The sequence below is a fragment of the Danio aesculapii genome, chromosome 1 (assembly GCF_903798145.1).
Source record: "Danio aesculapii chromosome 1, fDanAes4.1, whole genome shotgun sequence".
Lineage (NCBI taxonomy): Eukaryota > Metazoa > Chordata > Actinopteri > Cypriniformes > Danionidae > Danio > Danio aesculapii.
The window spans coordinates 29,694,472-29,722,300 of NC_079435.1; the positions used below are offsets into that span (position 1 = coordinate 29,694,472).

The 27,829-nt window shown below is 36.1% G+C and overlaps 1 protein-coding gene across 2 annotated transcripts in view; it reads left to right on the plus strand.

Annotated features, from left to right (window-relative positions):
- The first annotated feature begins 3,474 nt into the window (after window positions 1–3,474).
- dachc (dachshund c) overlaps window positions 3,475–27,829 on the plus strand; it is a 101,138-nt gene continuing 76,783 nt past the window's right edge. Inside the window, exon 1 of one of the 2 annotated variants that reach the window (XM_056458542.1) lies at window positions 3,475–4,241. In XM_056458542.1, coding sequence (XP_056314517.1) covers window positions 3,688–4,241 — 554 coding nt within the window. In that variant the 5' untranslated portion in view covers window positions 3,475–3,687. The remainder of the gene's footprint in view (window positions 4,242–27,829) is intronic. The other variant, XM_056458534.1, reaches the window with a different exon arrangement.

A 27,829-nucleotide genomic window follows, 5' to 3' on the forward strand; every position in this document is an offset into this window, starting at 1 on the left:
GTTTAGACTTTCAGTAGGCAGTTTGTGATGTTTGTGAGTTAAACTGTTATTTTTTTTTAGCTGTCACCATTGTCTTTTTGAGTGCCACTTACACTATAGAGCAAAGTGATTTTGTCCAAGATGTTCTTAAAAACTTCCAGAATTCAATGCCCTATACAGGCATAATAAATTAAACATTGGCTAGGAGCAGTAAATTGTATTACATTAAATTAGAACAGGTTCTGCCTCATAAAAAACAACATGAACATCACCAGATCTTATGTAGATTTTTGGCTTGCTTGCCATATCAAAAGAGCTTTTCAAACCAAGTTCTCAAAAGTTGCAGCAAGCAAAATAAATTAATGTTTAAAATGTCAGGGTTATGAGCCCAACTAAAGCAAACTCTATTCTCCATGATGGTGACATAAAATGTAAAGCTCCAGAAGAATTTTAGTAGATGTTATAAAAAATAAATGTTTTAGTAAAAAGTGTAGCTGGTGATGATGTTGTTAGAGTTGTTTAATTATCTGCTGATAATTTTAATGATTTAATCATTTGTTGTACTTCAGGTTATTTCATTACAGAGCTGTGACTGAAGTTGTAGTTTTTTTGTATGTTCTGTTCTTGTTTTTACCCTTCAGTATTTCTTTATTTGTTCATCACTAATACTCATTTAATTAGTCATTTAATTAATTCATTTACTTCAGCTTTGCTCCATGTTTCTTGAACACTCAGTAGTGTGGACACTTGGAAGTGTTCAATTAAAACTGAGGTATTTGCTCTGTGGTTTAAAGGGTTAAAGATGTGAGGTAAAAACACAGTGTACAAATGTATTTTAACAGTAATATAATGTTAATTTAAACTACGGAGGTAGACTGTAAAAAAAGAGCAGATTGCTGGCAACCACAGCTGCCAGTAGTTTACCATAAAATCAAGGAAAAACAGTATTTTACTGTAAAACCTGAAGCAAATTTCTTCTGTATGTTACCGTTGTGGAGGAGATAGGAGCCAGTGTGTCAAACATGAACAATGAACTGCTGATGTTATTCTGCATGTTTCTTTATTTAAAGACAGCAGCTGTTTAGTTTCTGATGCAGTAACAATCTCTCTGGTAATTCCAGCTTTACAGTTATGTGTGCTGCTGTGAATTTGAAGACATTTGGGTTAAATGGAACTTTTCTAATTAACTAAAACAAGTTATCATTATAATTATGTTTCTTAGCATATATAGCACATTACTTCATAAACTCATACAGCATTTGGCCAATTTGAGGCAGTTGCTTTCAGTGAACAAAATGAGTACTGTGTATATCAATGTAGTCCATGTATTTTTACAGCAACATACTGTTAAAATAACAGTACATTGCTGGCAACTGCAGCTGCCAGTATCTTACTGTTAATTTACAGAGCAACAGCAATATGCTGTTAATTCAACAGTAACTTGCTGGCAACCGTGCTGCCAGCAACTTACTGTTTTTTTAACAGGACAATTTTTAACAGTGTATGCCCTAAAAGGATATTAAGTCATCCATAATACTTCTTATATAACAGGCATACAACTTTGGAAAAAGATACATTTTGAACAATTAACATTTTAATTATTTTAACAGAAATTGTAAAAAATAGCATTTTAGTTATGACAATATGTGTTCTTTTAGAAAGTGTTTGTTCTGCTGTGCGGCTCCTGATAAAGCAGAGATTAAGCTGAAGGAAAATTAGTGTTCTTTATATAGTCCTCTTAAAAAACATATAAACTGTAATAGACTCACATTAAGTATTTATGATTTAACATTAGCAATGAAATCCCACTGTCAATGCAAGATACCAAAAGAAAAGTTTGTGAAGGACCAAAATCTAAAAAACAAAACAAAATGTAGGATTTCATTAAAACTACTGAAGTTGCAGCCAATCAAACTTCTGGAAATTATAATCACTGCATAATGCAACAATGGTTGCTAAATATTTTACCAATATACCAACCAATCTTTGTATTTAAACACAAATTCTGATACTGATACTTGTTTTTCACTCTTTTTCCTTTGGTTTAGTCCCTGATTTGCCACAGAGGTTGCCACAGTGGAATGAATCACTAATTACTCTGGCATTCAGTGTTTTTATGCGGCAGATACCCTTTCAGCTGCAACTTTGCAATAATTTTAATATAATAAATATATGAGTAAAAAATACATACATGTATCCTCTTTGAACATTTATGTATTTCTTTCTCCAGTACAAAATGTAGGAAAATCTAAACATTGAGCTGGGGTCCTGGTTGAGTTGACACAAAGTGACCCCATTGTCTTTTGTTCTAAACAATGTATTTATTTATTTTCTTTTTTGTGTGAAAGACAGAGTGTAAGTGTCATTGAAACTGAGTACACAAGGGACTTCCTCTGTAGCAGGGATATCATAATGCCTCTATGAGAAGTGTATTTTGATAAGTGAGATTAATGTCACTACGCCTCAAGAGACACCATAAGTGTTTATTCTGAGATTAGCAGTGGTAAATGTTGAGAACCCTTACAAACCACAGAATCCGTGCTCCGCAATGACTACTTTATGCATTTGAAAATAACAAACAGTCATTGACATTTCAGTTTAATTCTGTTCAATTCCTAAATCCTTCACAATAGATGGCAGTATAAGCTTTATATCCTGTCCTTTCCATCCTGTGCATGCTTGACCTCACAGTTTAACAAAGTGAACACAGATATGTTATCTGAAAATTCAGCACTATCTTTGCTCATGATGATTAGTGCGACTTGTTTTATTTTCTACATATATGTTGACTAGTCATATGCTGATGCTTGTAATATCCATAAGGGGATGATATATAATTGCTTTAATCATTTCTTATTCAAATTTTCACCCTGCTTTCTAAGGCATATCAATTTTGTTAATACCATGTAATTAAAATATGTCAGTGCACTACAACGCTCGGGCTGTATTAATGACCGTGAAAATTGTTTTAATTAAATAGCCAATTATAGTAAAGCCCCAACCATGAGAATTGACATTTAAATGAGCTTTATTTAAATTGCTTTCAATATTGTTTCATCAGATTTTCTCACGCGGCGAATTAATCACTTGCCCATGTGCATGTACAAAGCGCCATTAACTATTGAAGTGCTGTTATTAGTCATTTTATCTCAAGCGTGAATTAATACAATGCATCTGTCATAAACTTTGCTACTATCAATAAACTTCGACAGCCATTAGGAGTAAGTTAAGCTACAAAATAACATAACACAACTAAACACTGCAAAACAACTGGCAAAACAAACGCTCGTCGTTTGTTCTGTTTGTTTATCTTTGGAGCATATAAAGGCTACTTTGTAAACGATGCAAAACATGGGCTATATGGCACGAGTTCTCACGAAGTTCATTGTTTCAGATGTACCTGCCCTGAAAGAAAGCAACACACGTGCGCGCTGTGTCTCTTCCAAACTCTCTTTGTTTCTTGGCTCCTCCTCCGGACCACAATGTGACAGATTCAACTCGTCCGAGCACCAGCGCAGCTCTTCACTTATTCCCACTGTCACTATCACGCTTTGATCGATGTCGTGACGCACTGACAATATATCGGTTTCCTCCCGTGCCAGGCTGATTTTACTCATCACTCAAAACGGAATTGTTTTTGTTGTGATTTGTTGTTAACTCTCCCGCGAGTTTTTTCCTTTCTCTGAACACTTTGAAGACATTTATTCCATGTTGAAAATGGCCACACCGGCTGCGCTCCTACCCGCGACACCGATGGCCCACGCGCCTCCGATGTCGATCTCCGCAGTTGTCAACTCCTCGACCCCGGCGACCCTCTCGCCTCTCGCCTCACCGTCCGTCACCCCAGCCGGACCGAGTCTCTTCAGAACGGAACTGCTCTCCTCCGCGAGCCCGGGCATCCCTATCGGCAATCTCCCACACAAACCCGTCTACTCCACACCATCTCCGGTGGAAAACACTCCGCAAAACAACGAGTGTAAAATGGTCGAGGTCCGAGGCGCAAAGCTGGCGTCTTTCACTGTCAACGGCAACGAGCTCATCTGTCTCCCGCAGGCGTTTGACCTCTTTCTCAAGCACCTGGTCGGCGGACTGCACACCGTGTACACGAAACTCAAACGTCTGGAGATAACACCCGTGGTGTGCAACGTGGAGCAGGTTCGCATCCTCCGTGGACTGGGCGCGATTCAGCCTGGAGTCAATCGCTGCAAACTTATATCGAGAAAAGACTTCGAGGTCCTGTATAACGATTGCACCAACGCAAGGTAAACCTAACCGTCTCAATGCACGAATGAATGCAGAGAAAGTCATTGAAATACTTGTAAAAGTTTTTAAAGTTGCACCAAACTTTTTTTAAAAGTCACTGGCATTGTCAATGAGCTCCCATATCAGTAATATTTGGAAGACGTTACAAAAACTCTTTGCTGAGCACAGCACATTATTTGCTTATGCTCCAGTTTGAACATTTTGGCCTTTGATTGCACATATCAGTTTACTTGAAATACCTCATGTTGAATATACAGTAGGCTATATGGGCAGGACAGGTGTTTTCTTTTCTCTCCCTTCCTCTGCCTTTGAAAGTTCTCTTATTACGAAGTTTCATCACCAAACAGGCAATCTAAAGAAGACATATGAGGAACTGCAATAGATCCAGCATAAATTATACAATAATCAATTATGCCCGAGTAATAAAGTACATTCAGTTATCTCCAATAAAGATCCACAGATAAACGGACAGGTGCCACCATCAGTCAGGCGTCCAGAAAAGAACGGAAGGCGACTCTTTTATAGTCTCTTAACAGTCTTTATCATGCGTGAACACTTTTGGAGACAGATATGGAAAAGGCAGAAGGTGAAAGATTGTATCAGTCTATTATATGAATATTTAATGAGACTATTTTGTTACAAGTTAAACTGAAAGTCAACTTACAGGTTAATCGGCAGTTGTCCCGGTTGGGTATCAGGTGCACTTCAAGTATCGTTTGAACTTGCTGTTTTTGTTTGTTTTAGGTGTTATAGTGTTATCAGAAGTGTTTGAATTTTGAATTATTATTTTAAAGTGACTCGTAGCATTGCCTGAATTTATCAGCACCTATTGAAAGTCGTTATCAGTTCAGGCGAGGTCATAAAAAAAGCTCTAGTGAGCTATCATTATACTTTGAAACCGACACTTTTGCCCTCTAAGTTCTCGTGCTTTGAAAACAACAGCCCTTTATAGCATATTAAGAACGCAAATTAAATTTGTTTGACCTTTAAAATGATGTCAAACATACTGATGCGTTTGCGCGCGAGTGCGCTGGAGAGCTATGTGAGCCTTGTTTGATAGAACAATATGGGTTTGCTTATCTAAACCTCAATGACTGAGAGCGAATTTATGACACCAGCGCATGGCTGCTTGCTTATTAAAGAGAGCATTTAGGCAGCCTTTGGCTCTGGCTTGGAGATGTTAAGCGTTTGTGACACAGGTTACTGGAACGAGATTAGAATGTCTGATTCCTGCCCGCGCGCTCGCTTGCTCGCTCTCCGGCAGTGTCTGATATAGAAATTGATTCTCCGCAGAAATTAATTAATTTTTCATATCGCCTAGAGCGGCAGTTTTAAAAGGGCGCTCTCTAACAGTCCCCCCGCCCAATTTGTCTCCACTTTGAAACAAATCCTAATCATATAAATACTTTTTGACGCAGGATTAATTGACAAATTTATTAAAGATAAATTGAAGTTTGCATAACAACATATTTATTACTGAATTATGCAAATTATACTATTTTTCTGCCTTTTAACTTACTCATATACGTCACAAGAAGGTGTTAGGGAAACATCCAAGTTAGCCAGAAAGCTCAAAAGCATACATTTTAAACGTTTCTATCTCTGTATAATGACTATTTAATCGATGTCTGGCCTCCTAATGTTTTCATTTTGGCAGAGCTGAATGGAGATCAGATAACATGGGCAGGCAGTATAGGCTGCTAAACTCTTGGACCTCTGTCACTTGAATTCTCCAAAGACTTGAAAACTCTTAATTGAGTCAATAAGCCAACAATCCTATGGTGGTCTGTAGCTAAATGTTAAAATTTTGACGATTTTTGATGATTTTGTATGTTCACTTTCCTTTGCTTGTTAACTTACTTTATATAATATATATCATATGTTTTTTTTTTGTAAACTAGTTACATTTTCTTATGGATTTTCTATTGGATTTGTAGGAAAGGGGGGCTTTTTGATTCAGAAATGACTCATGCTGAGTCAAAGATTGACTCACCATGACCGAATAAAGGGATTGTGCCAAACTGGCATGTTGTCATTTCCATAAATTGGTTGTTAATGCAACATGAGTAAATGAAAGACACAAACTAAACAACAAAACCAGCCCTTCACCCACACTCAAATATCTGCCAATGTCCTTTTTGGGGCTTTGCTGCTGTTAATTCATCAAATCTGACTACTTTGTCTGTGTGTCTCTTTGTTGAAAAGATATGTCTTCTCTGACCGTCATATAATCCCTGAGCTTTTTCTGGCAGACAGAAAAAAAGCCCTATAGGTGCTGACTTGGTCTGTCTGCTTTACAGAGTCATTCATCACCTCAAGCATTTCCTTTTATGACTAAATTCTAACAGTAAATGTTTGGAAGCTACAAAACGTATCTTGGATCAGCATAAAAACGAAGAGTTGATTTACTGCAGCACTTCACAGTGCTCAACAGACTGCGCAATCAGTTTGTGTTGCATACAAACACAATGTTTTCCATTATTTAAAGGCTGATTCACGGAAGTTCAAAGAAGGTGTTTGGCTTGTTATAATTCAAAAATGCTTATGCCTTCTCTTACAGTTAGCCTGCACTTAGTCGACCCTTATTTACTGAATTATTTATTTTCCTAGAATCTCATTCACTTCCAGAAAGTCTGAAACGGACGTGATGTATCACGACTCATTGGCTCTGTGTTTTGACCTTTCTCTCAGAAACTCTCCATCTGTGAAGTGGAGCTTTTGCAGGCCTGTGTGCGCGGTTTACAAGAACAAGTGACAGACATAGCTTTTGTGAATACTCAGCGAAAATGGGTATTTGTGTCTTTGAAGATTTTCTTGTCACAGCGTTCAAGTTGGTGTGAGAGGAGTGTGTCAGTGTGTGTTCTCTTTCTCTGATCTTCAAACGGGAGACATTTTAAAGGCCACGGATTACAGTCAAAACAAATACCCATACCAGCGGCTCTGGCACCCTAGACAGTAAATTATCCACAGACAATTAATTGATGTCAGTGTGATTGCTTCGTTTAAAAATTCCGGTTATCTTGCACTCGCCCGCTGTTTTTTCCCCCCCTCTGTCTCATGCACACATACACAAACCCAACTAACCTCAAACAGACGTCTCTGCACTTCTCTCTCTTCCCTTGACCTTCAGGTTCAATCCAGCTGTAACACGAGCTTCTATCAGTCAGCAAGGTTTGATTCGGCCCTTCCACAGTGTGTTAGTGCGGAGCGAGGGATTAGTAGAAGAAAAATAGAAGAGTGTGTGAATGTGTGACACAGAACCAGATCTGCAATCCATCCAAGACGTTTTTTTTCTGCACTCGTATTATCACGAAAGGTTTTGATTTCAGCACTTTCAAGGCTGCAGTATATTTTTAATCCTCTAATATCAATCATTACATACGGCTGTGGAGTTTATAGGTTGGCTGTTGTACATGTGTGGTTGAAATAGATACCTTTGTGTGTGTGTGTGTGTTCAGATGTCTCAAAGCTTTAGTAACTCTATTGGAAACCGCCGATGCAGCTGCTCAGACAGCTGATAGCTTTGTAGTGGCATGCTGCGTATCATAAAAGAAATGTGTTAGCGAACAAGGGCTTAAAATACTGTTGATGTCTTTATGGTGCTATTGTGTTTGCATGTATCCATCTGCTGGTGTGTGTGTGGATTGCGTGTGCTCAGAGATGAGCTGGATTGATGAAAGTTTGGAAAATATCCCCTTACATACACACTGTGTGGGTTCCTTTGTGTGTGTGGTGTTTGTTTGGGGGGAGTGAAGCAGAATGTAGGTAGCAGAATGCTTAGTGAGATACAATATTTGTGTTTTAAGAAGTTAGTTGCAGTCAATAAATTTAGATATTTTCCAAGAATAAAAATGTAAACATTCATTCATCCATTCATTTTCCTTCGGCTTTGTCCCTTTATTCATCAGGGGTCGCCACAGTGGAATGAACCGCTAACTTATCCAGCATATGTTTTACGCAGCGGATGCCCTTCCAGCTGCAACCCAGTACTGGAAAAAATCCATACACACTCATTCACACACATACACTACGGCCAGTTTAGTTCATTCAATTCACCTATAGCACATGTCTTTAGACTGAGGGGGAAACTGGAGCACCCGGAGGAATCCCACATCTACATGGGGAGAACATGCAAACTCCACACAGAAATGCCAACTGACCCAGCTGGCACTCTTAACTAGTGACCTTCTTGCTGTGAGGCGACACTGAGCCATCGTGTCACCCTAAAATATAAACGTATAACAGATATTTTCCTTACACCATCATTGCAGTCATTACTCAATTAAGTAAGTATGTAAAGTAGAATGAATTAATAAGTAATTAAGCAAGTAAGAGTTTTTGGGAATGCATGTGATTAAACAACTTATGATGTCAGCTGTTTATGATGTAATTTAACATAGTTTTTGATTAGATTTTTTTGTGCATTATACATAAGAGTATATTATGAAGTTGACTTCAATTATTTCACTTTAAATGCAACAATAATAACCTATTCTTTTCCAAAAAAAAAAAAGTTTAATTACTTAACCTACACACAGGAGCCTGAGAAAAATGCTCATTTTAGAAGAAAATTTCAGGTGGCACTTCAAGGTTTTTTTCAGCTGTTTTTTATCCACAGAAACACAAAAAACTATATATATATATATATATATATATATATATATATATATATATATATATATATATATATATATATATATATATATATATATATATTCTTATAAATATATAAGTCAGAATTATTAGCCCCCTTTGAATTTATTTTTCTTTTTTTAAATATTTCCCAAATAATGTTTGACAGAGCAAGGAATTTTTTTCAGTATGTCTGATAATATTTTTTCTTCTGGAGAAAGTCTTATTTGTTTTTTTTTTAGCTAGAATAAAAGCAGTTTTACATTTTTAAAAGCCATTTTAAGGTCAAAATGATTAAAAGTTTTTTTTCCGATAGTCTACAGAACAAACCATCATTATACAATAACTTGCCTAGTTACCCTAACCTGCCTACCTAATTAACCTAGTTAAGCCTTTAAATGTCACTTTAAGCTACATAGAAGTGTCTTATAAAAATATCTAGTAAAATATAATTTACTGTCATCATAGCAAAGATAAAATAAATCAGTTATTAGAAATGAGTTATTTAAACTATTATGTTCAGAAATGTGCTGAAAAAGATTAACAAAGATTCTGACGGTATGAAAACCTTGGATAAAAATATCACTGTATCATGGTATTGTAATTACTTTTCTAAAATATGTTCTTTTAACCCCCCCCCACCCCCCTCAAAAACAAACTTGTATGTACTGTAGGAACAGTATAACAGCAAATGTTGACGGTTTTAAAACTTTGACTTTTCCAAACAGCAGCATACCTTGAAAACAGTTATCGTCCCATGCCTACTCACAAGACAATTAAACACAATGCTTACCTGCTGATATAAAGGAATATTACTGATTTTACCAATATGCCTTTTTAAGAAAGCTATTTCCTAATTGAAATTAATTAATACTTTCAATGCAAATAAAAATATGCTTATCAAAGAAAACATTACCGATGTATGGTGAATAAATGAACAGGCCTGTAGCCAGGGGCCGTTTGGGTGGTTCGGAAGACCCATCCCTTACTGGGAAAGGTCCAGAATTTGTCCCATACATGAGCTCATTTGTCCTATTTTGACTGCTATGCCATCATAATAGGTGAAAATAACCAATCGAAAAAGGCTTTAAGACCAAGCCGAATATTTTTCATGTGTTCAACATCCAGCTGTGTAAGAAAACATACGAGTCTTCTTTCACTACTGTATTGATTTTCATTCATTCATTTTCTTTTCGGCTTAGTCCCATTATTAATCCAGGGTCGCCACAGCGGAATGAACCGCCAACTTATCCAGCATGTTTTTACGCAGCAGATGCCCTTCCAGCCACAACCCATATCTGGGAAACAACCATACACACTCATACACTATGGGCAATTTAGCCTACCCAATTCACCTGTACCGCATGTCTTTGGACTGGGGGGAAACCGGAGCACCCAAAGGAAACCCACGCGAACGCAGGGAGAACATGCAAACTCCACACAGAAACGCCAACTGACCCAGCCGAGGCTCGAACCAGCGACCTTCTTGCTTTGAGGCGATAGCACTACCTACTGTGCCACTGCGTTGCCTGTATTAATTTTAAATAGAGAAAACTTTTATTGTAAATCTTGGACCTTATTTTTGAAACAAAAAATGGTGTGATAAACTGAAAGCAACCCATATTAAAATTGATTTAAATACTATTTTGACAAAAAGTTTGGTTATGATGTCTATACGACAAGCTAACTCAGAATAGTGCTTAATATGTGTGCACTTAATACAGTGCTTCACATTTTCACCAGGCTGGCTATGGGCCTGATGAATACAGTCTGATTGGCAAATGAATACAGACACTTTTGTTCCAGATCATGTCATTGCACTCACAGAGCATCTTACATGTGATACATATCTAAGAACTACAAAGATAGTTGAATCAAAGACTTTAACAAATTAATCAAAGTCGAACTCTGTTATGTTGAACTGAGGTTTAAAGTTTGTCTTGAAGTGGTTGTGGTCTGCTATTAGATGGATGAGTTACTTCATATCAGCATAAAGCACCTCTTTATTGGGCATAAAGTTCATCATGGGGCTTCAGCACTTTGTTCATTATTGTTCTTTCTGTGTTTGATCTGTGGGAAACTCCAGCTGCTATTTATAACACACACACACTTACACACAAATGAAAATGTTGACATTTGCTCTTAGTGTTATGCGCGCACACACACACACACACACACACACACACACATCTTCATTAGTGCACACTCGATTGTGTTAGTCTTTAGAACACAATGATGCTTACTTGTTGTTTTTTCTTTTTATTTGCTGAGCAGGTGAAACAATGTAAAACGAATGATGGATTGCTCTGATAACAGCTGTTCTCGCAATGTTGCGCACAAGTTAAATATGATGTCTGTGGACTCGAGGGGCTTTAATCATAAAACACGAGCAGAAACAGATCTCTGCGTAAATCCCACATAAAGCTGTTTGTACACAAATTGTACCAAGGGGTTTGTCCTTAATTGACAAAGTTCTCATTCGGGTGCTCAAAAAGACATTTTTCCGGATCCATTAGCAGTTTGCATATGATGTGTTTCAGCGTCTGATAGTTCTCTTGTGTATTCAGCGTAATGGTGGTGTAAGCAATGCTCTGAAAGTTCCCCTGGTGTTTACAGAATGTTACCGAGCTAATGAAACACAGGAGGACATTAGAGATAGAGTAAACATGTCTTTTCAAATGGAGTGTGTGTTTGTGTACGCGGGTGTGCCGTGTATGTGTGTGGAAGGCCGAAGAAAGAATGTGTGTGTGTGTGTGTGTGAGCGCTGGCACTGATGGCCTCTGTGGGAAGGCGAGCCAGCATGGAGGAAAGGAGGACGTCAGGGGGAGATTTTAATTAAAGTATGAAATGAGAGGTCACGCGCTCTGACCCCCCCCTCCACTCACTACACACACAAGGACATGCTATCTCTTTCTTACTTTCTCCATTGCTCTCTCTCTCATACACACGCTAACGCTCTCCTCCTCTCTCTCTCAGCTTGATGAGTTTTCCATGAAAGGGTTTTTCATTAATTCCACCTCAGGGAGTCTCTCTGTTCCGGCTCCCTCTGAAGCGCATGGAAATCTAAAGTGTGTGAGTGTGTTTCTATTTGTACGCGGCCACCATTATGTTTTTGACTCGGTCTGATTATTAACACACTGTTCTGGCTGTTTGATCATGAAGTCTCGCACACAGACACACATGGTCGATGATCTTGCTGATGAGAAAGGATGATGGACAGGGCAGGAATGGTTCGTTAGTTTCATGTGATTGCTTCATAATGGGACATTTTAAACATTGAATTACAGGAGTTTTGGGATCATTTCATTCTGAGAAACACCTGGATGCAAATAACAGGAAGGCAAAGGAATTCTGTGTGTTTTCTGTATTCAAAAAGGTGTGGCAATTGTCTGAGGTCAAATTTTGGCAAAACAAATAAATTGCATCGTCCATATACACTAGGGCTGCACGATTTTAGAAAATGTTGACCTAAATGACCAGATGACTTAAATAGTCATTACATTAGATTGATTGGGATGATTTTGTTGGGGAGTGAAATATAAATATCTTAAATACAATGTATTATATACATATAATAAACAAAGTAAAGTTGTAAATAAACACAATGGAGCAAATATTAAAGTGAAATATGAAAGTGAAATATTTTCTGGTTTTCTGGAGAGAGTCTAACAGTATTCATGTACAGAAATTGAGTAATCAAACGTATAATATCACTACATAGTCTTCATCATATAAATAATTCAATAAAAATAATCTTTATTAAACTTCTTTATGCACAACTAAAGTGGTTTAAACTCAATAAAAATGCTCACATAGTCATAGGCCTTAAAAATACATGCAGATGATAAACTTTCACTCTTATGGTTTAGTTGTGCAGTGTGCAAACATATATTGTGGGCTTTGACCTGTGGAAGACCTGTTGAAACCCACATGGACCCAAGATTCTGTTTGGGGTTAAGGTGCTCCAGGATTGGCCAGCCCAGTCACCAGACATGAATATTATTGAGCCGGTCTGGGATAATATGAAGGAGGAGGCATCAAAGATGAATCCAAAGATTCTTGAGGAACTCTGAGAGTCCTGCAGGAACTCTTTCTTTGCCATTCCAGATGTGTTTATTAATAAGTTATTTGAGTCATCACAGAGATGAATGGATGGAGTCCTCCAAGCTCATGGGAGTCATACACAATATTCATTCTTTTTCCACTGTACCATGACTTTATATTCTAAACTGTACATTATTTCTGTTAAGTGACAAGACTTTTGTCTAAGCAAAGTCAGACCTTACTGTAATAAAATAATAAAAAATCAAGGCATGATCATATTTTATTTTGGTAAAATAAGTGTAATCTAGAGGCCTTTGTCTTTCATATAAGCCACTTCTGATACCAAATGAGTCAAGTTATTATTTGTTGTTCCTAAAACTTGGATAAGCAACAAGACTTTTGTCAGGTTGTGTATTGTACAGCCCTAGTATACATACAATTTACTACAGTTTCTAGCTGCAATGTACACTAGTGACAGCGAAAACATTTTTACCATATGGCATTGACTTGCGAACAAATAAAAGTTGGTGTTTGAATCACATATAGCTTGCTGTGATTTATCTAACTTTCTGTGTTCACACTTGGATGGTTTAAACTCCAGAGCAGTTTTTCTGTGTGGTTTGACTGAATAAGTGTGAATGCTGCCACCCAAACAGCTTTTCCGCAGCCTTTGTCAGCTTCCAAATAAACTTGTGTGGTGTGGTTTGTCTGAAATATGAATGCAGCATGGACCAAAGTCCAAAGAAATGGGAAATTATTCTTACAGGAGCAGCTGTTTGTTTCTGTGTTTCACAGAGAAATTCGTCACACAATTTTGACAAATTTTTCAATTTGACATGTATACATCTATTCTGACACACAAGTCTTCACAAGTTCTCACCTGATTAAAATACCATCACATGTGCATGCATACAATGAACACACATTTTTTGGATGTTCTGTAAACTCTGTCACACTTATGTCCTAAAACTTTATATTAAGTGGTCTTAACTACTAGGTGTTTACATATAGGTCATGTGTTGTGGTATGGGTAGGATTAAGAGTGGGTTAAGGTGTACAGGATGTTATATGTTTCAATTATATATGAAAGTTCAGAAATTAATTACAGATGTAACTGCAGATACAATCTCTACAAGCTCTTAAAATATAAGTACAATGTAAAACAAATATAAATATATGCATATTTGGTTATCTTTTTATTTTGGTCTACAACTACTAGATCTACAAATCTGAACACAATTTTAAATTTGCTTAGTAGCTCACATTGTAAAGTGTTTAAGGTTCAGAATAGTGTTGATGTAGCTGATACATAATTTTCTGTATTTTCTGGCGTGAGGAAATGTTTCAAACTGTAACCTCAAGACTTCATGTTTATGAATTTGCTTTATTTCATTTATAAATGTTTTATATGTTCTGCTCATGCACAACTAAATTTTAGGTTTTGGGTTGCAACTTTACAAACTGTATGTTTTCCTGTGAATAACATTGTTTGTGCATTATTTATATGAAATTGCAACTTGTGAAGTACTCCAGTTTCCTTGTGAGACCACATTCAAATTTAGCTATGGACTGAACTGCCAGTTGGGTTTCAGTCAACATTTCAGCAATAAAGTGTAAAGCAGGAGAAAAAAAGAGAGCAAAAAAATAGCATTGTAAATCTTACAAAAAGTTGTTTTGCAACAAACAACCAATCATAAGCTGTTTCATTGGCTAACTCATTAAATATTTATGCATTCAATAAGCTAACCATTCAGCGGTTCAGTTCAAATTAAATATGTTGGCCAAAGTATAAGAGATAATATTATTATTATTATAGAATTTTTAAGATGATTTGATACAACACAAGAGGATTTAGGCAGTGACCTTGCTTGCTTTATTTCTCTGTCCACATTATTAATCTCATAGATATGTAAATGGGTACATTATCCCAAGGATTTCAAATGTTCCATGTGAAATCTCATTGTTTACCCACAGGATTAATTACTAACCGAAGTTAAATTATTAACAATGTGTTAACAATTGTGAAAAATGCATGTTATGTTGCATTAGTTCACCCTTTGGAAACACTGGTCAGAGTTTTGTACTCCACATGAGATTTTCACATTGATTTTGAAGCAATGGGAGTGATCTCAGACAAATCATGATTTCAGGGTCAGTCAGAATACAGTTCAGTGTGTGTTGTTCATAGATTCAACTTGACAGAAAATACGCCATGATCTAAATTGCTGGTCTTCTTTGGAACACACATACAATTTTTTTTTTTTTTACTTATCATTTTTGTCCTTGAACCGAAATCCTGCTATCAAAACCTTCACTCAATCAAAAGTACAAAATGACTTAAAATAATCTATATGAATTAAGTAATTTATGTTTTGTGATGAGGCGTACACACACACAGACATTCATATTCAGCTTATTCCCTGCTTTGGTCAGGGGTTTGCCACAGTGGAATGAACTGCCAGTTTCTCATGTTTTAACATTTTACACAGCGGATGACCTTCCATCAACATAGGCTCATTCACGTAGTCCTACATACATTTCTGGAGATCACAAATTATGTAGCCAGAGGAATGTATGGCTACATTTCATGTGTAAAACTAATGCTACCAGGTGGTGTGATGCCATTCCTTTTTGCGCTTACCAGCTGACTGCTTTCCTCCATGTGGACAGCTTTTCCGCTGTTATCAGTTTGCCCAGCGGTTCGTTGCTTACGTTGGAGGATTTGAGATGCAGAGCAGAATTGACCATGATGACGGGCTTTGAGTCCCGCGAAGAATGGTTCCAGAAGGCAATTAAGACAAAAACAAAAGCCAAAAAATAAAATAAACAAGTAAATAACAGGGTGAAAATGTGGTAAAATCGAAAACGCATTCAAAATCAGGTGAGAAATTCTTTCTCTGCATTGCTTTTGAAAACACTTTCGGTTTGGTCTAGGGAGGTGAGTGGGCGTTGGTCAATCGGTGCTTTTCAAAATACTATTGGTTGGGTTTAGGGAAGGGAGTGGGTGGCAGGATCGGTCGGTAGGTCTTCAGTCAGTTGACATCGGCCTCTGGTGGATTTATGCGGAAAGTGCAGGTGCGAATGGCAATCGTGAGACAAATTTGAGATATGAAAAAGCGTACACAGCAGCCTCCAGCAGATTCACGATAACAAAAACTGCAAAAAACATAGCTCCTGGGACATATATGGCTCTCTCCAGAAATGTATATAGGGGTACATGCCTTCTTTCTACAACCTAGCACTGACAGTACAACCCTCAGCGCTAATAAGCACACACACACACACTCTGCCATTGTGTAATTTGAATTCTTCTTGAAGTATTAATTTAAAGAGCCCATATTATGGGTTTTTGAAAATGCCCTACCATGTAGTGTGTAACACAGCTCAAAGTAAAGTGAAATATCCAGCTAAGGCTTAAATGTGTAAGTGTACAGTGTTTAAAACCATTGATTTATCTATAAAAGAGTCGACTCATAGTGCTTCAAACGAGTCATCTTGATAACGAGTCATTAGGTATTTCGTGATGATGACGCGACTACGAAACACAAGTAGTTGCGCACGCAAACCCGGGAGATTTGAAACCTGCGGCCCCGCCCACTAACACAGACGCAAGTCGAATGAAGTCATGCAGTGCAGATGGATGTTATTGACAGTCTACCCATAGATGAAACCGCAGCATTATAGCCCAGCTTTAAGCAGTTCGAGTGCTTCTGCAAGCGACATGCTTACAAAGAAGAATTCATCGGCCGTTTGTTAAAGGAAGGATAAGTAATGACTGTCAGAACATGGATCAGTGCATCATGGATCAGGTTCTTCCTCCATTTCACAAGTGTAAGTACGTGCAATTAAAATTGTTGCCTCGTTTACTCTAGCTTGCAAATTATGTATTTAGTTGTGGGGCAAGGTGGCTCAGTGGTTAGCACTGTCGTTTCACAGCAAGAAGGTCATTGGTTCGAGTCCCAGCCCGGCCAGTTGGCATTTCTGTGTGGAGTTTGTACAATATGTTCTCCCTATGTTTGCGTGGGTTTCCTCAGGGTGCTCCGTTTCCCCCACAGTCCAATGACATGTGCGATAAGTAAATTGAATAAACTAAATTGGCCATAGTGTATGTGTGTGAATGAGAGTGTGTATAGGTGTTTCCCAGTACAAGATTGTTGCTGAAAGGGCATCCTCTGCATAAAAAAATGCTAGTTGGTGGTTCATTCCGCTTTTGCGACCTCTGATAAATCAGTAGAAAATGAATGAAATTAATGAATGTTCTGATCAAGATTGAAAGATGAATATATTTGAAAAAACAGATTTTTTTATTTGTTGGAGAACTACCCCTTTAAGTAGAGAGCAGCAGCCAAGAAAGCTCTTTAAACATGTCAACAGCTCTGGCTGATTTGTAGCTTGAAGTCACTGCTTTCCACTTTCTTCAAATGTCAGACCTACCTAATAAATCATAAAATATTCTAAAAAGCATTATATGACACGCACATGGTTTTCGTTTCAGCATTATCAGAGTCAAACTGTCATTCTTTGGCATAGAGCTACTGTAGGAAGTGAGATTGTAAGTCTGGAAAGTGTTACAAAGCTTTACCATTAAGCAGGTTCACCCCTCTGGCTGAAACTAATGAGATTCTTCAGTCAAAAATGTCAAAAACTAATTGAGATGTCCAGGCCATAGAGAGAACGTGGCACGACTATGATCGTATCTAGGCTTGTCAATCACTGCTACATTTACAACTACCAATCATGAACCAGCACATCTTTAACCTGTGCCGCTGTTTGTTTGTAAGGTATCTAGGAAACGTGGTGTGTAGAATGCTGATGTTTGTGAAGTGCCTTGGTAGGCAGGAGACTAAATAGTTGTATGCTCATTAAACCACAGTGGGTTAAGCGGACAGCAGAATGCGGCAACAAAAAGAGAGAGAAAAAAGGGGGAAAATGCATGGCAAAAATATTCATGGTGCTATACAACTTAAAGGGATAGTCATTTACTCATCTCCACTTTCTTTCTTTTTCTGAACACCAAGGAAGAGACAGAAAAACAGCCATTGGTTTCCATTCCAGTATTTTTGTTCACCCTATGGATGTTTTGTTATGTTAAAACATCTATAGATGTTGTATGGATCTTTTGTTTGTGCTATCGATGTCAATGATGATTTTTCCCAACATTTTTTAGAATATCTTGTTTTTTTGTTCAAAAGAAAAAAGAAATTCAAAAAGGTTTTAAAGCACCAGAGTAAGAGTAAATGATGACAAAATGTACATTTTTGGCCAAATTAACTGTTTAAGTTAAATTGACAGCATTTCTGTCATAATGTGTAATAAGTTGCTGATTGTATTCCTTACTTGTGTCTGACTGTTTCTCTTCAGTTTGTTGGTTCTTGTACTTGTGATGGTTTGCTGCTTCTACATGTGTTTCCTGAAATAGATAAATACAATAAATAAATGTGAACAGTGAAAATAGTTGGTGGATCAACTTCTATTGAGGAAACAGAACTGTTTTAAATATATTGGTAGAAAAGTGGCTAATTTGTACGAATACATACAATTTAATTTGTACAAAAATACATGATTTTTCATGTATACATCACCCCTAAACCCAACCATCATTGCGGGATTTTAGTACTAAAATATATGAATGAGATTATACAGATGAATTGCCTTGAGATGAATTATGAATTGCCTTGAGATTGTGTTTGCTACAGCAAAGATTTTTTTTGTTAACTGAAGCTGCGTTCACATTGGACTTTTCTCCCCATTGACTTCCATTCATACACACACAAATGCGTCAGACCTGAAACGCAAGCTTGGGTGACAACTTTCGCAGTTTTATGCGTTGCAAAGCTCAAGCTTGGTGAACTCTGACCTGCGAAATTGCATCACTTGACTGTGTGACACCAACCGAGGATCAAAGCATGACCTCTCTGGACAGAAATTTAAAAAATGGACGAATGGTTCGCTTTTTAAATGTCTAGTCATCTTGTTTAATCCCGCCCCTTTTTGCAGCACCATACTACAGAATTTCGCAAGCTCAAACTCTAGTGTGACCACACCTTAATACTATTAAAACATTTTCAAATAAGCTACACATTAAACATCAGGTATATATATATATCAGGTGTATCACATTAAACAAATTGGTGCATATATAGTGTGTATAATCAGTGTAGATGATCTGCAGCTGTCTGTGTAATTAGTAATTAAAGTTCATGAACATCAGGTGGGAGATGCTGAGGATCATGGGATGTGTAGTCCGGTTCAGTGTCAGATGCAGTGATGTGTATAGTGACCTCTAGTGTATAATTTTTAGATAGTCTTTCTAGTTTTTAAAAACTAAAATATTTCTATTTGTTTTATAATTAGCATTAATAATGCAGGATTCACTCTCCCTCCATAACTTGTGCGCATGGTGTGGTCAAAGCACAAATGTGTAAATATTCCACTTTGTTGGTATTACAGTCATGTACATGTATACTTAATAATAACAATAACAATAATAACAACTACAATAATAATAATAATTCATTCACTTTTCAGCTTAGTCCCTTTATTAATTACACACATACACTACGGCCAATTTAGTTTATTCAATTCACCTATACCGCATGTCTTTGGACTGTGGGAGACACCGGAGCACCCAGAGGAAACCCATGCGAACTCTTGAAAACATGCAGACTCCACACAGAAATGCCAGCTGACCCAGCCGGAGCTCGAACCAGCAACCTTCTTGCGATCATTGCCTCAGTGTCGCTCAATAATAATAATAATCAATAGCAAAATAATGTGTTGAAGTTGGTACCAAAATGTTTGCGATAAGTACGTTGACACATACCGGAGCACCACAGTGCTCATGGCAACTTGAGTTTGATTCCCAAATTGAGGTCCTTTGCTGATCCTTTTTCTTTCTTATTCTGCTCCTCAAACTTTCCTGTCAGTACTCTCTCCAAGGTGAAAACAGGACATTGTAATATAGTACTTGTAGCAGTGGTACTTCTTTGTTGTGGCAATGCCGGTGACTCTCAATACATTTTTTATGTAAATAAAACCTTTTTTATTTATCAGTATAATTTAAGTTGCTGAGTTAAATTTAAACATTTTAACAAAATAATGTTGTATTATTTAACTGGGTTGGCAGTTTTGGTTTAGGTTTCAGTTTTTGGCCAAGTGCCTTTTTATATGTAGCAGTAACTTTTTTGTTAAACTAAAAGAAAACCATTAATAATTATATAGACATAAAAACTGATTTATATGGAGAAAAATGAACTAAAATAGTCAACTTTAAACTAAAATTAATGTGGAAATTCCAGTGATGCCAAAATAACACTGGAACGTAAAGGCCTAAAAACAAAAAAATTATTGCATATATTTATTTAACACAGGCTTTTATTCAAAGTTACTTACAAAAGAGCACGGCAAAGCTATTCATCATAAAGAGGAATATAATCACGAGAAGTGCTAGTAATAAAATAAAAATGATAGTTTATTTATTTACTCCTTCATTCATTTTCCTTTAATATGGTCTCTTGAATTGAATTGTCAGGAACACTGCTGAACAAAGTTACAGTCACAAACAAGAGACAGTTATTAAAAATAGAGTGGGTGAAAATTATAACTGTAATGTTACGAACCCCAATTTATAAAGCTTGTCTAGGGAGGGGTCAGCAACATAAAAAGGACACATAACTCAAGAAGTACAAGTCTCATTTATTTAGAGACAAAAATATGTGTCTTTTACCAAAATAAAGTGGCAACAAAAATATAGATAATTAATTTAACAATATTCACTCAATCAAAATAATTAAACAAACAAACAAACAAACATAGAACATAGATCAACAAAGAATGAAATAAACAGTAACACCAGCATGGCTTCTCAGCAGCGGCTGCACAAGATGCACACAGAATTCTCAAACCTTCATAGGGACAACAAGATACATAGAGATTCTCAGCAAGTACGGGTCATGCTCGCAACAGAGAAAAAAACAGTAGGATCAGCCAGACATGCACTGGTAACGAAGAGCCACCCAAATGCACTCTCAGCTTCAGCTTATAAGGCCGACATTCTGAATTAGCCGCAGGGGCAAGGCCGAGTTAGCCTCCAAGAATAAAGAAATACCAGTTAATATACTGAGAAACGACAACAATAATAATAATAATAAATAAATAAATAAATACTAGACTGTAACAGTAATGATTTGAAAAGTTTTACAGTTTTACAAAAGTGGTAAAAGTTCTAAATGCAGCTATATGCAAGCAATGGATAGCCGTACTGGGTAATCCAAAATATAATCCAGTAAACAGTAGGGATGGCTGACGTGAAACTGAGGTTTCGACAGTGTCGAGATCCCGAAGGGCAAGTGTTTTGAAACACTGCACCAAAGCATGATTCGAAACACCCAGGTCATGTGATTAAAGTGATTCAAAACACCCAGGTCATGTGACTAAAGTGTTTCGATAAACAAGGTCACGTGTCTAAAGTGTTTCAAATCACAAGGTCACGTGACTAAAGTGTTTCAAATCACAAGGTCACGTGTCTAAAGTGTTTCAAATCACAAGGTCACGTGACTAAAGTGTTTCAAAACACCAGGTCACGTGACTAAAACGATTCAAAGCATCTGTCATTTCAGAAGCGTTCCGAGACCTGGCGAATCTGTATTTCACTGACAAGGTCAGAAAAATGCTCTGTCTCATGTAGCCTAGTAGATTGGGGTGTGTGCACAAAGTAACTGTGCTGCAAGTGTTCGAATCCTGACTTGTACAAAAACTCTGCAATTATGACTTGTATTTTAATTATGTAGAAAATTTTATGACCAAAACAATACATATTTATTCACAAAATGTTCATTCAGATGTCAGACCAATGTTAAAACAACTCATTAGAAGAACAGAGCATTTAAAAGCTAACATCTATAGCTGCATCACCAATCAAACCCATTATCTCTGCATGTTTGTCAAGAACTCTTACCGCTTCACTAAATCACTTAAAAACTCAACTTTACAATGTGGGGTTTAATAACTCAATTTGCTTTACTGTTTCTTTAAAGCTTCCAGAGCAATACATTAAAATGACCACTAGGTGTCACTGTAGAGTGGACTTTCGAAATGTTTAGATGTTACGACACATTTGCTTCGAGAGTTTCATGAAGCCTCGCTTTGTACAACACTAATGGCCATATAGGCAATGGTTACATGGGTAATCCAAAACATAATCCAGTAAACAGGCGAAAGGGTGCAGGCTAAAACAGTCCAAATCCAAAACATGACACGCAAAGACAGCGACATAATGCACACTATAACATTAGTACAAGACTGAACAGAGAATGTGTGTGAAAGTCATCATGATCTGCAGCTGTCTAGTGTAAATAAAGTTTATCAGGTGTGAGGTGCTGAAGATTATGGGATATGTAGTCCAGTTCAGTGGCAGAGTGCCCTCTAGTGTATAGTTTTTAGCTTTTTTTTTTTTAGTTTGTAGCTTTTATAATCCTATTTTTATAAGTGCCTATTTGTGCGTTTTTATGTAAAGAAGTAAAAGTCAAAATCATTTTTGTGGTGATCAACATTATAGCACAAATGCTGAAATATGAGCTTAACTTGTATAAAATCCAGAACATTCTGCACTTATTGGTTCATCCATTTGGCAAAAGCTCAGTTTAACAAACTTGAAACAAAGTGCGTGAGAACTCAAATGGAAATTGAACACTTCACTGTTGCTGTGAACTTTGCTAATGTTTTTTCTTTCTCTTCTTTCTCTCAGAAAGGTAACACTTCTTTAAGTAGAACAGGATAATGTGGAAGTAACACATAAAGGTTTTGCCTAAAGCTTCTTTTACGCCCATGACCTGATTAGTGCAGAGAGGACAGAGGAAAGAATTTTTGCATCTCCCAAAAATATGGAGAACAGACAGAAATAGAGATGGAGAGATCACAGAGCAACCAACTGCTAAAAAGAGACAGAATGGATACTAAAGAACACAGAAAAGATTAACCCGTGTAATGGCTGTGTCGATTTCACCCTCGTGTTTTTACACATTTCATCTCACTGAGGGTCAAAAGAAAGTGGCAGTGTTTTTAAACAATCCCTGTGAGAAGGTAAAGTTAACACACACACATACACATGGCCTATATCTGCCAAAAACTACTGCGAGAGAGAAAAGCGAGTGATTTATATGCCAGCGTGTGAAAATTACTATTTTTGTTGTGGACTTTTATTGTATGAAGGACAAAAGGATGAGCGGAGAGGCAGAGGGATGTTAAATGACCTACATATGCAGAAGACATGGCTTAGATTATGTCCTATATAGTGGTGAGTACACAACTGAGATATTATCCCTACAAATGATTATTATGGCTATTGGTTTTTATTTCTCTTCCAGAAAACTATGTTGTTGTGCAGCGCAAACATATTTCATTGAGAACTTTTTGCTTTCTGATATGTTGTTTTTTCATAAAGAAATATATTATGCGATATACATATAAGCAGTTTTGGGGCGCATTACAAGTCACATGAGTAACGTAATAAAAGTACTTTTCTAAGTAATGAGTAAAGTAATGCATTAGATTACATTACAAATTAAGTTTTAATATTTGAGTTACTTTTTTAAAAATGTGAAGCGAGTTACTTTTTAGATTAATTAATTTGTTTAAAAAAAAATCAATTGCTGAATTAAAATTTGTGTTATCACGTTGAATCACACTCAATGACAGAATAAAGCTCCCCGCAAGAACAGACCAAAACCAAGACGGCAGAGCCTTACATTTTGTGATGGAAGTGTTCTCATTATTTTAATCACATGGAAGAAAAGGGGATTGTCGCAGTCTCTGACACTGTCTCGGAACTAATACAAATATACAACTGAACTAATACAAATATATAAAAATACAAAAATAAAGTAGCAAACACATTGCTTTCAACTTTCATTAATTTGTATATAGGGCATGTGTAGCATCAGGAAGTTGTCAGAAGGTAACATTGTTAATTTTTTTCTTTTAAGGTAAATGAAGGTGTAAATGCAGAGCTCTTCTATTTGAAAAAAAAAGAAAGATACCTTGCAAGTTCTGAAAGAGATCAAGCCTCTCATACAGGCAGGTATGAAAAAGTAACTCAAAAGTAACTCAAAAATAATGTAACGCATTACTTTGCATAAAAAGTAAGTAACGCAACTAGTTACTTTTTTGGGGAGTAACTCAATATTGTAATGCATTACTTTCAAAAGCTTGCTTGAATGAAATTTTAATGTCATTTCGTTCATAGTTTTTTAAAGGTATTTTTGACAGGCAATACACTATGCCTTTTAAAATTAACGAATTTCATTCATTTGAAAGGGGTGGTATGAGTTTAAGCTCATGCAAATTTAGCAACATTACAAAATTCTAATTTGTTGAACTCTGACCTGCAATTTTCAACAAAAAAAGTTCCCACTTTATATTGTGGCCTTAACTACTAGGTACTTACACCCCAAAAATACAACGTCTTTATTATGTTCATATTGTACCATGCAGCACTTCTGGTGTGATTGAGGGGGAATACGTGTTTAGTTACAGACTTGTTTGGTGGTATGGTTAGGTTTAAGGTGTAAAGCATGAGTCAACAGTGTTATTATAAATTAAGGTCCAAAAATTAATTACAGATGTCATATGAAGGTTTTTTTTTTGTTAAATATAAGTAGAATGTGAAAAACATGTATGTACATAATAAGTGAATTGTAGCAAAATATTATTTTATATCTAAGTACATAATAATTAAAGTGTTAGTTCACCAAGATATGAAAATTGTTATTAATTACTCGCTCTTGTGTCATTCCAAACCCCTTAGACACTTTGTTTGTCTTCAGAATACAAATTAAGATGTCTTAGGTGAAATCTGAGAGCTACTCCATCCTCTATAGACAGTAGGGTTCCTGGCTCATTACAGTTTATTTTAGTTTTTTGTGCTTACAAAAGTATTCTTGTGTCTTGATAAGAATCCAAAAACTACTGAAGGTATATATGGTCTGTTCTCTGGTACTTTGATGAAATTTGAATTTGTGAATCTGCCTCTGCTGGAGGATGAATGAGTTCTCAGATTTCACCTAAAACTTTTTATCTTATGAATTTTATCGTTTTATTTGATCAAATCTGTTCTCACGTCCTGTAAAATTTAAGTATTTTCACCACAACATGTCAAAATAGGTATAGGTGAATTGAATAAGCTAAATTGGATGTAGTAAATGAGTGTGTGTGTGTGTTTGTGTGTGTGTGTGTGTGTGCGTGTGTGTGTGTGTGTGTGTGTGTGTGTGTGTGTGTGTGTGTGTGTGGCTGCTTCTCAGCTCTGGAGGTTCAAGAGTTTGGGAACCCTCAGTGCTTGCTTGTGGCAAGAAGGGTGTCTGCCAGTAAAACATGTGCCAGAGTAATTGGCAGTTCATTCCACAGTGGTTCATACTTCTACGTCGAGTGATCAATGTGACATTTCGTTCGTTTAGTTGAAGCAGCAGAGTTGGGAACCTTGCTGTCTACGGTGGAAGATGAGTGAGTGAGCGAAGTAAAAGTAATGGTACCTTATAAACTATGTTATAACTATGTAACGTTGTATATACCTCCATGTTGTAATATTAATCAAAATAAAATGAAATTTTACAATATTATTGAGTTCGAAGTAATAAAATAACATATTTTTATTACCCTTTAAATCCATAACGATGAAGTCATTCTGAATTTTTGTGTCCATATATCAAACATTTACCAATAATAAAACCGTATTGGAATAAATTTCAGAATATTTTATTTAAGCTAACGGATAATAAAAAGCATTACTCTGTGAGAAAAAAGCATCCTACTTTTAAGAACCAATCATTTAATGAATAAAACAACATAGCTGCAAATCATGTTTATCATAATTGCTTTCACTGTTAATGTTTTTAGTTTTAACCGGCCCTAAATCTCTCATCTATTCTTGAAAGAGAAGGCATGAGGTGTGTTCACTTCACAGAGCTTCATATGAATTATTACTAACCTCACTTTTTATTTAACTTTTTTTATTTTTATTTTGGTGAATATGCCCTGTTATCTTTGCTTGGTAAATCCTAAAGATCTTAATGCATTAACATGAAGGAAATCGTGGCTTCTATGGGACTTAAAATTCCTCTAGTAATCCGGAGTAGCAGCTTTATAACCCTCCCTCTGATGATAGGATGTCACCTGTCAGGTCCCTGTTGGCTTCTTCTGTAATGAGAGACAATAATAACAGCAAATTAAAGAGGAGCGAGAACCTGAACAGGAGAAATAGACTTTCACAATTAACCTTTTAACACCTGCCAGATATGAGATTGAACTGTTCCCTGGTTACAATATGATCAAACCGACCTGTGAACTTGCTCGACTGAATTGAACGTTCATCAAATAGAGAAAAGGTATTTCCGTTCATTATAATTGGTTCAGAATGTGTTCACTTCATTCTGTATGCTTGTCTTGTTAATACAATAGACTATTAACATTTACATATAACATTAATACAATAACTACTGTATAATAAAATTTACCCTGCATGAAAGATTCCTTGTTTTAAGCAGATCCTGTAAATCTCTATAGATCTTGAATTTCTTGATTATATACAATAATTAAAATAATACAAGTATTGTATAATCAGATTAACTGATATTTTGTTATATTGTAGTATTAATGAATTTATTTATTACTTTGTTTGAGTGTTTTTATTTAAATTATTGGCTATTATTATAATTATTTTAATTTTAAATCATTAACCCTTATGTTCTGTTGGGGATGTTTTCTTCCACTCTTAGGTGATTGTGTGTCTTAATTTAGCCTTAAATCTTTCTGTTTTTCAGCTAGTGGAATGATTTTTGGTGACAAATTGTATTTTGACAGATATTTTGACAAAATGCTTTGAAATAAAAAAAAAACCCTCAATGATACACTTTGGGCAAACTTACTACCCTTTTGTTTTGTTCAGGATGAAAACATCCACTGAATTAAATTGCTGTAAATATGCATCAGATAATTATTTTTGCAATTTTTTAAATCAATCTCAGTCCTGATCAAAATGACTAAATTACTTAGTAAATTAGAGCATTTAACTCTTTAATTGCCTAGCACACAAATTATGTCACTGATTTGGTGAAAAAAACCCACAAAATGACATATTTTCAATATAAAAGAAATTGTGGATTAGATTTTTTTACCTTTTATCAAAGTCTTGGACATGCAATGTTTTTGATTAATTTTCTTTTTTTTTCTCCCTAATGTACTGGTGGCTGTTTTTGCCCTATTGACTTCCATTTTAACCACATTTTTTTGAATACAAAACCATGACACCGTATAACGGTGCATTTTGATTGTTGCTGGTTTTCAAAATAAGAGGTAAAATGTGTCATTTTTACTGTTGATCATCAGTTAGCACCATTAACCCTTTAGATAGGTCTGTGCAAATAAGCTTAGTTTCTGCATTTTATATGGAGTATAACAGCAAATTAAAGTGTGTGTATGTGTGTCTGAGTGTGTGAGAGTGTGAGAGTGACATTTACGCACTTGCTTTGATGTGTCTGATAAAATCAAAATATGCATCTCAGCTCTCAGAACTACATGGAGTAAATAAAAACAAAGACTGTGTATTTATGCACCACCAAATGTGATTATAATGGAAGTGGGGCAAAAACAGCCACCAACAGTAAATTAGGGAGAAAAAATTTTAATCTAACAATGCATCACAGCCAGTGTTGTTACTAATAGTTTACATGTCCAAGACTGTGATAAAAGAAAAAAAATCTAGTCCACAATTACTTTACATATTGAAATTACCTATTTTTTTTTTCATCAAATCAGTGACATCATTTGTGAATTTGTCAATTAAAGAGGTAAAATACTGTATTTCCTGTAGATTTCCTAAACAATTTAGTAGTTTTGATCAAGACTGAGATTGATTAACAGA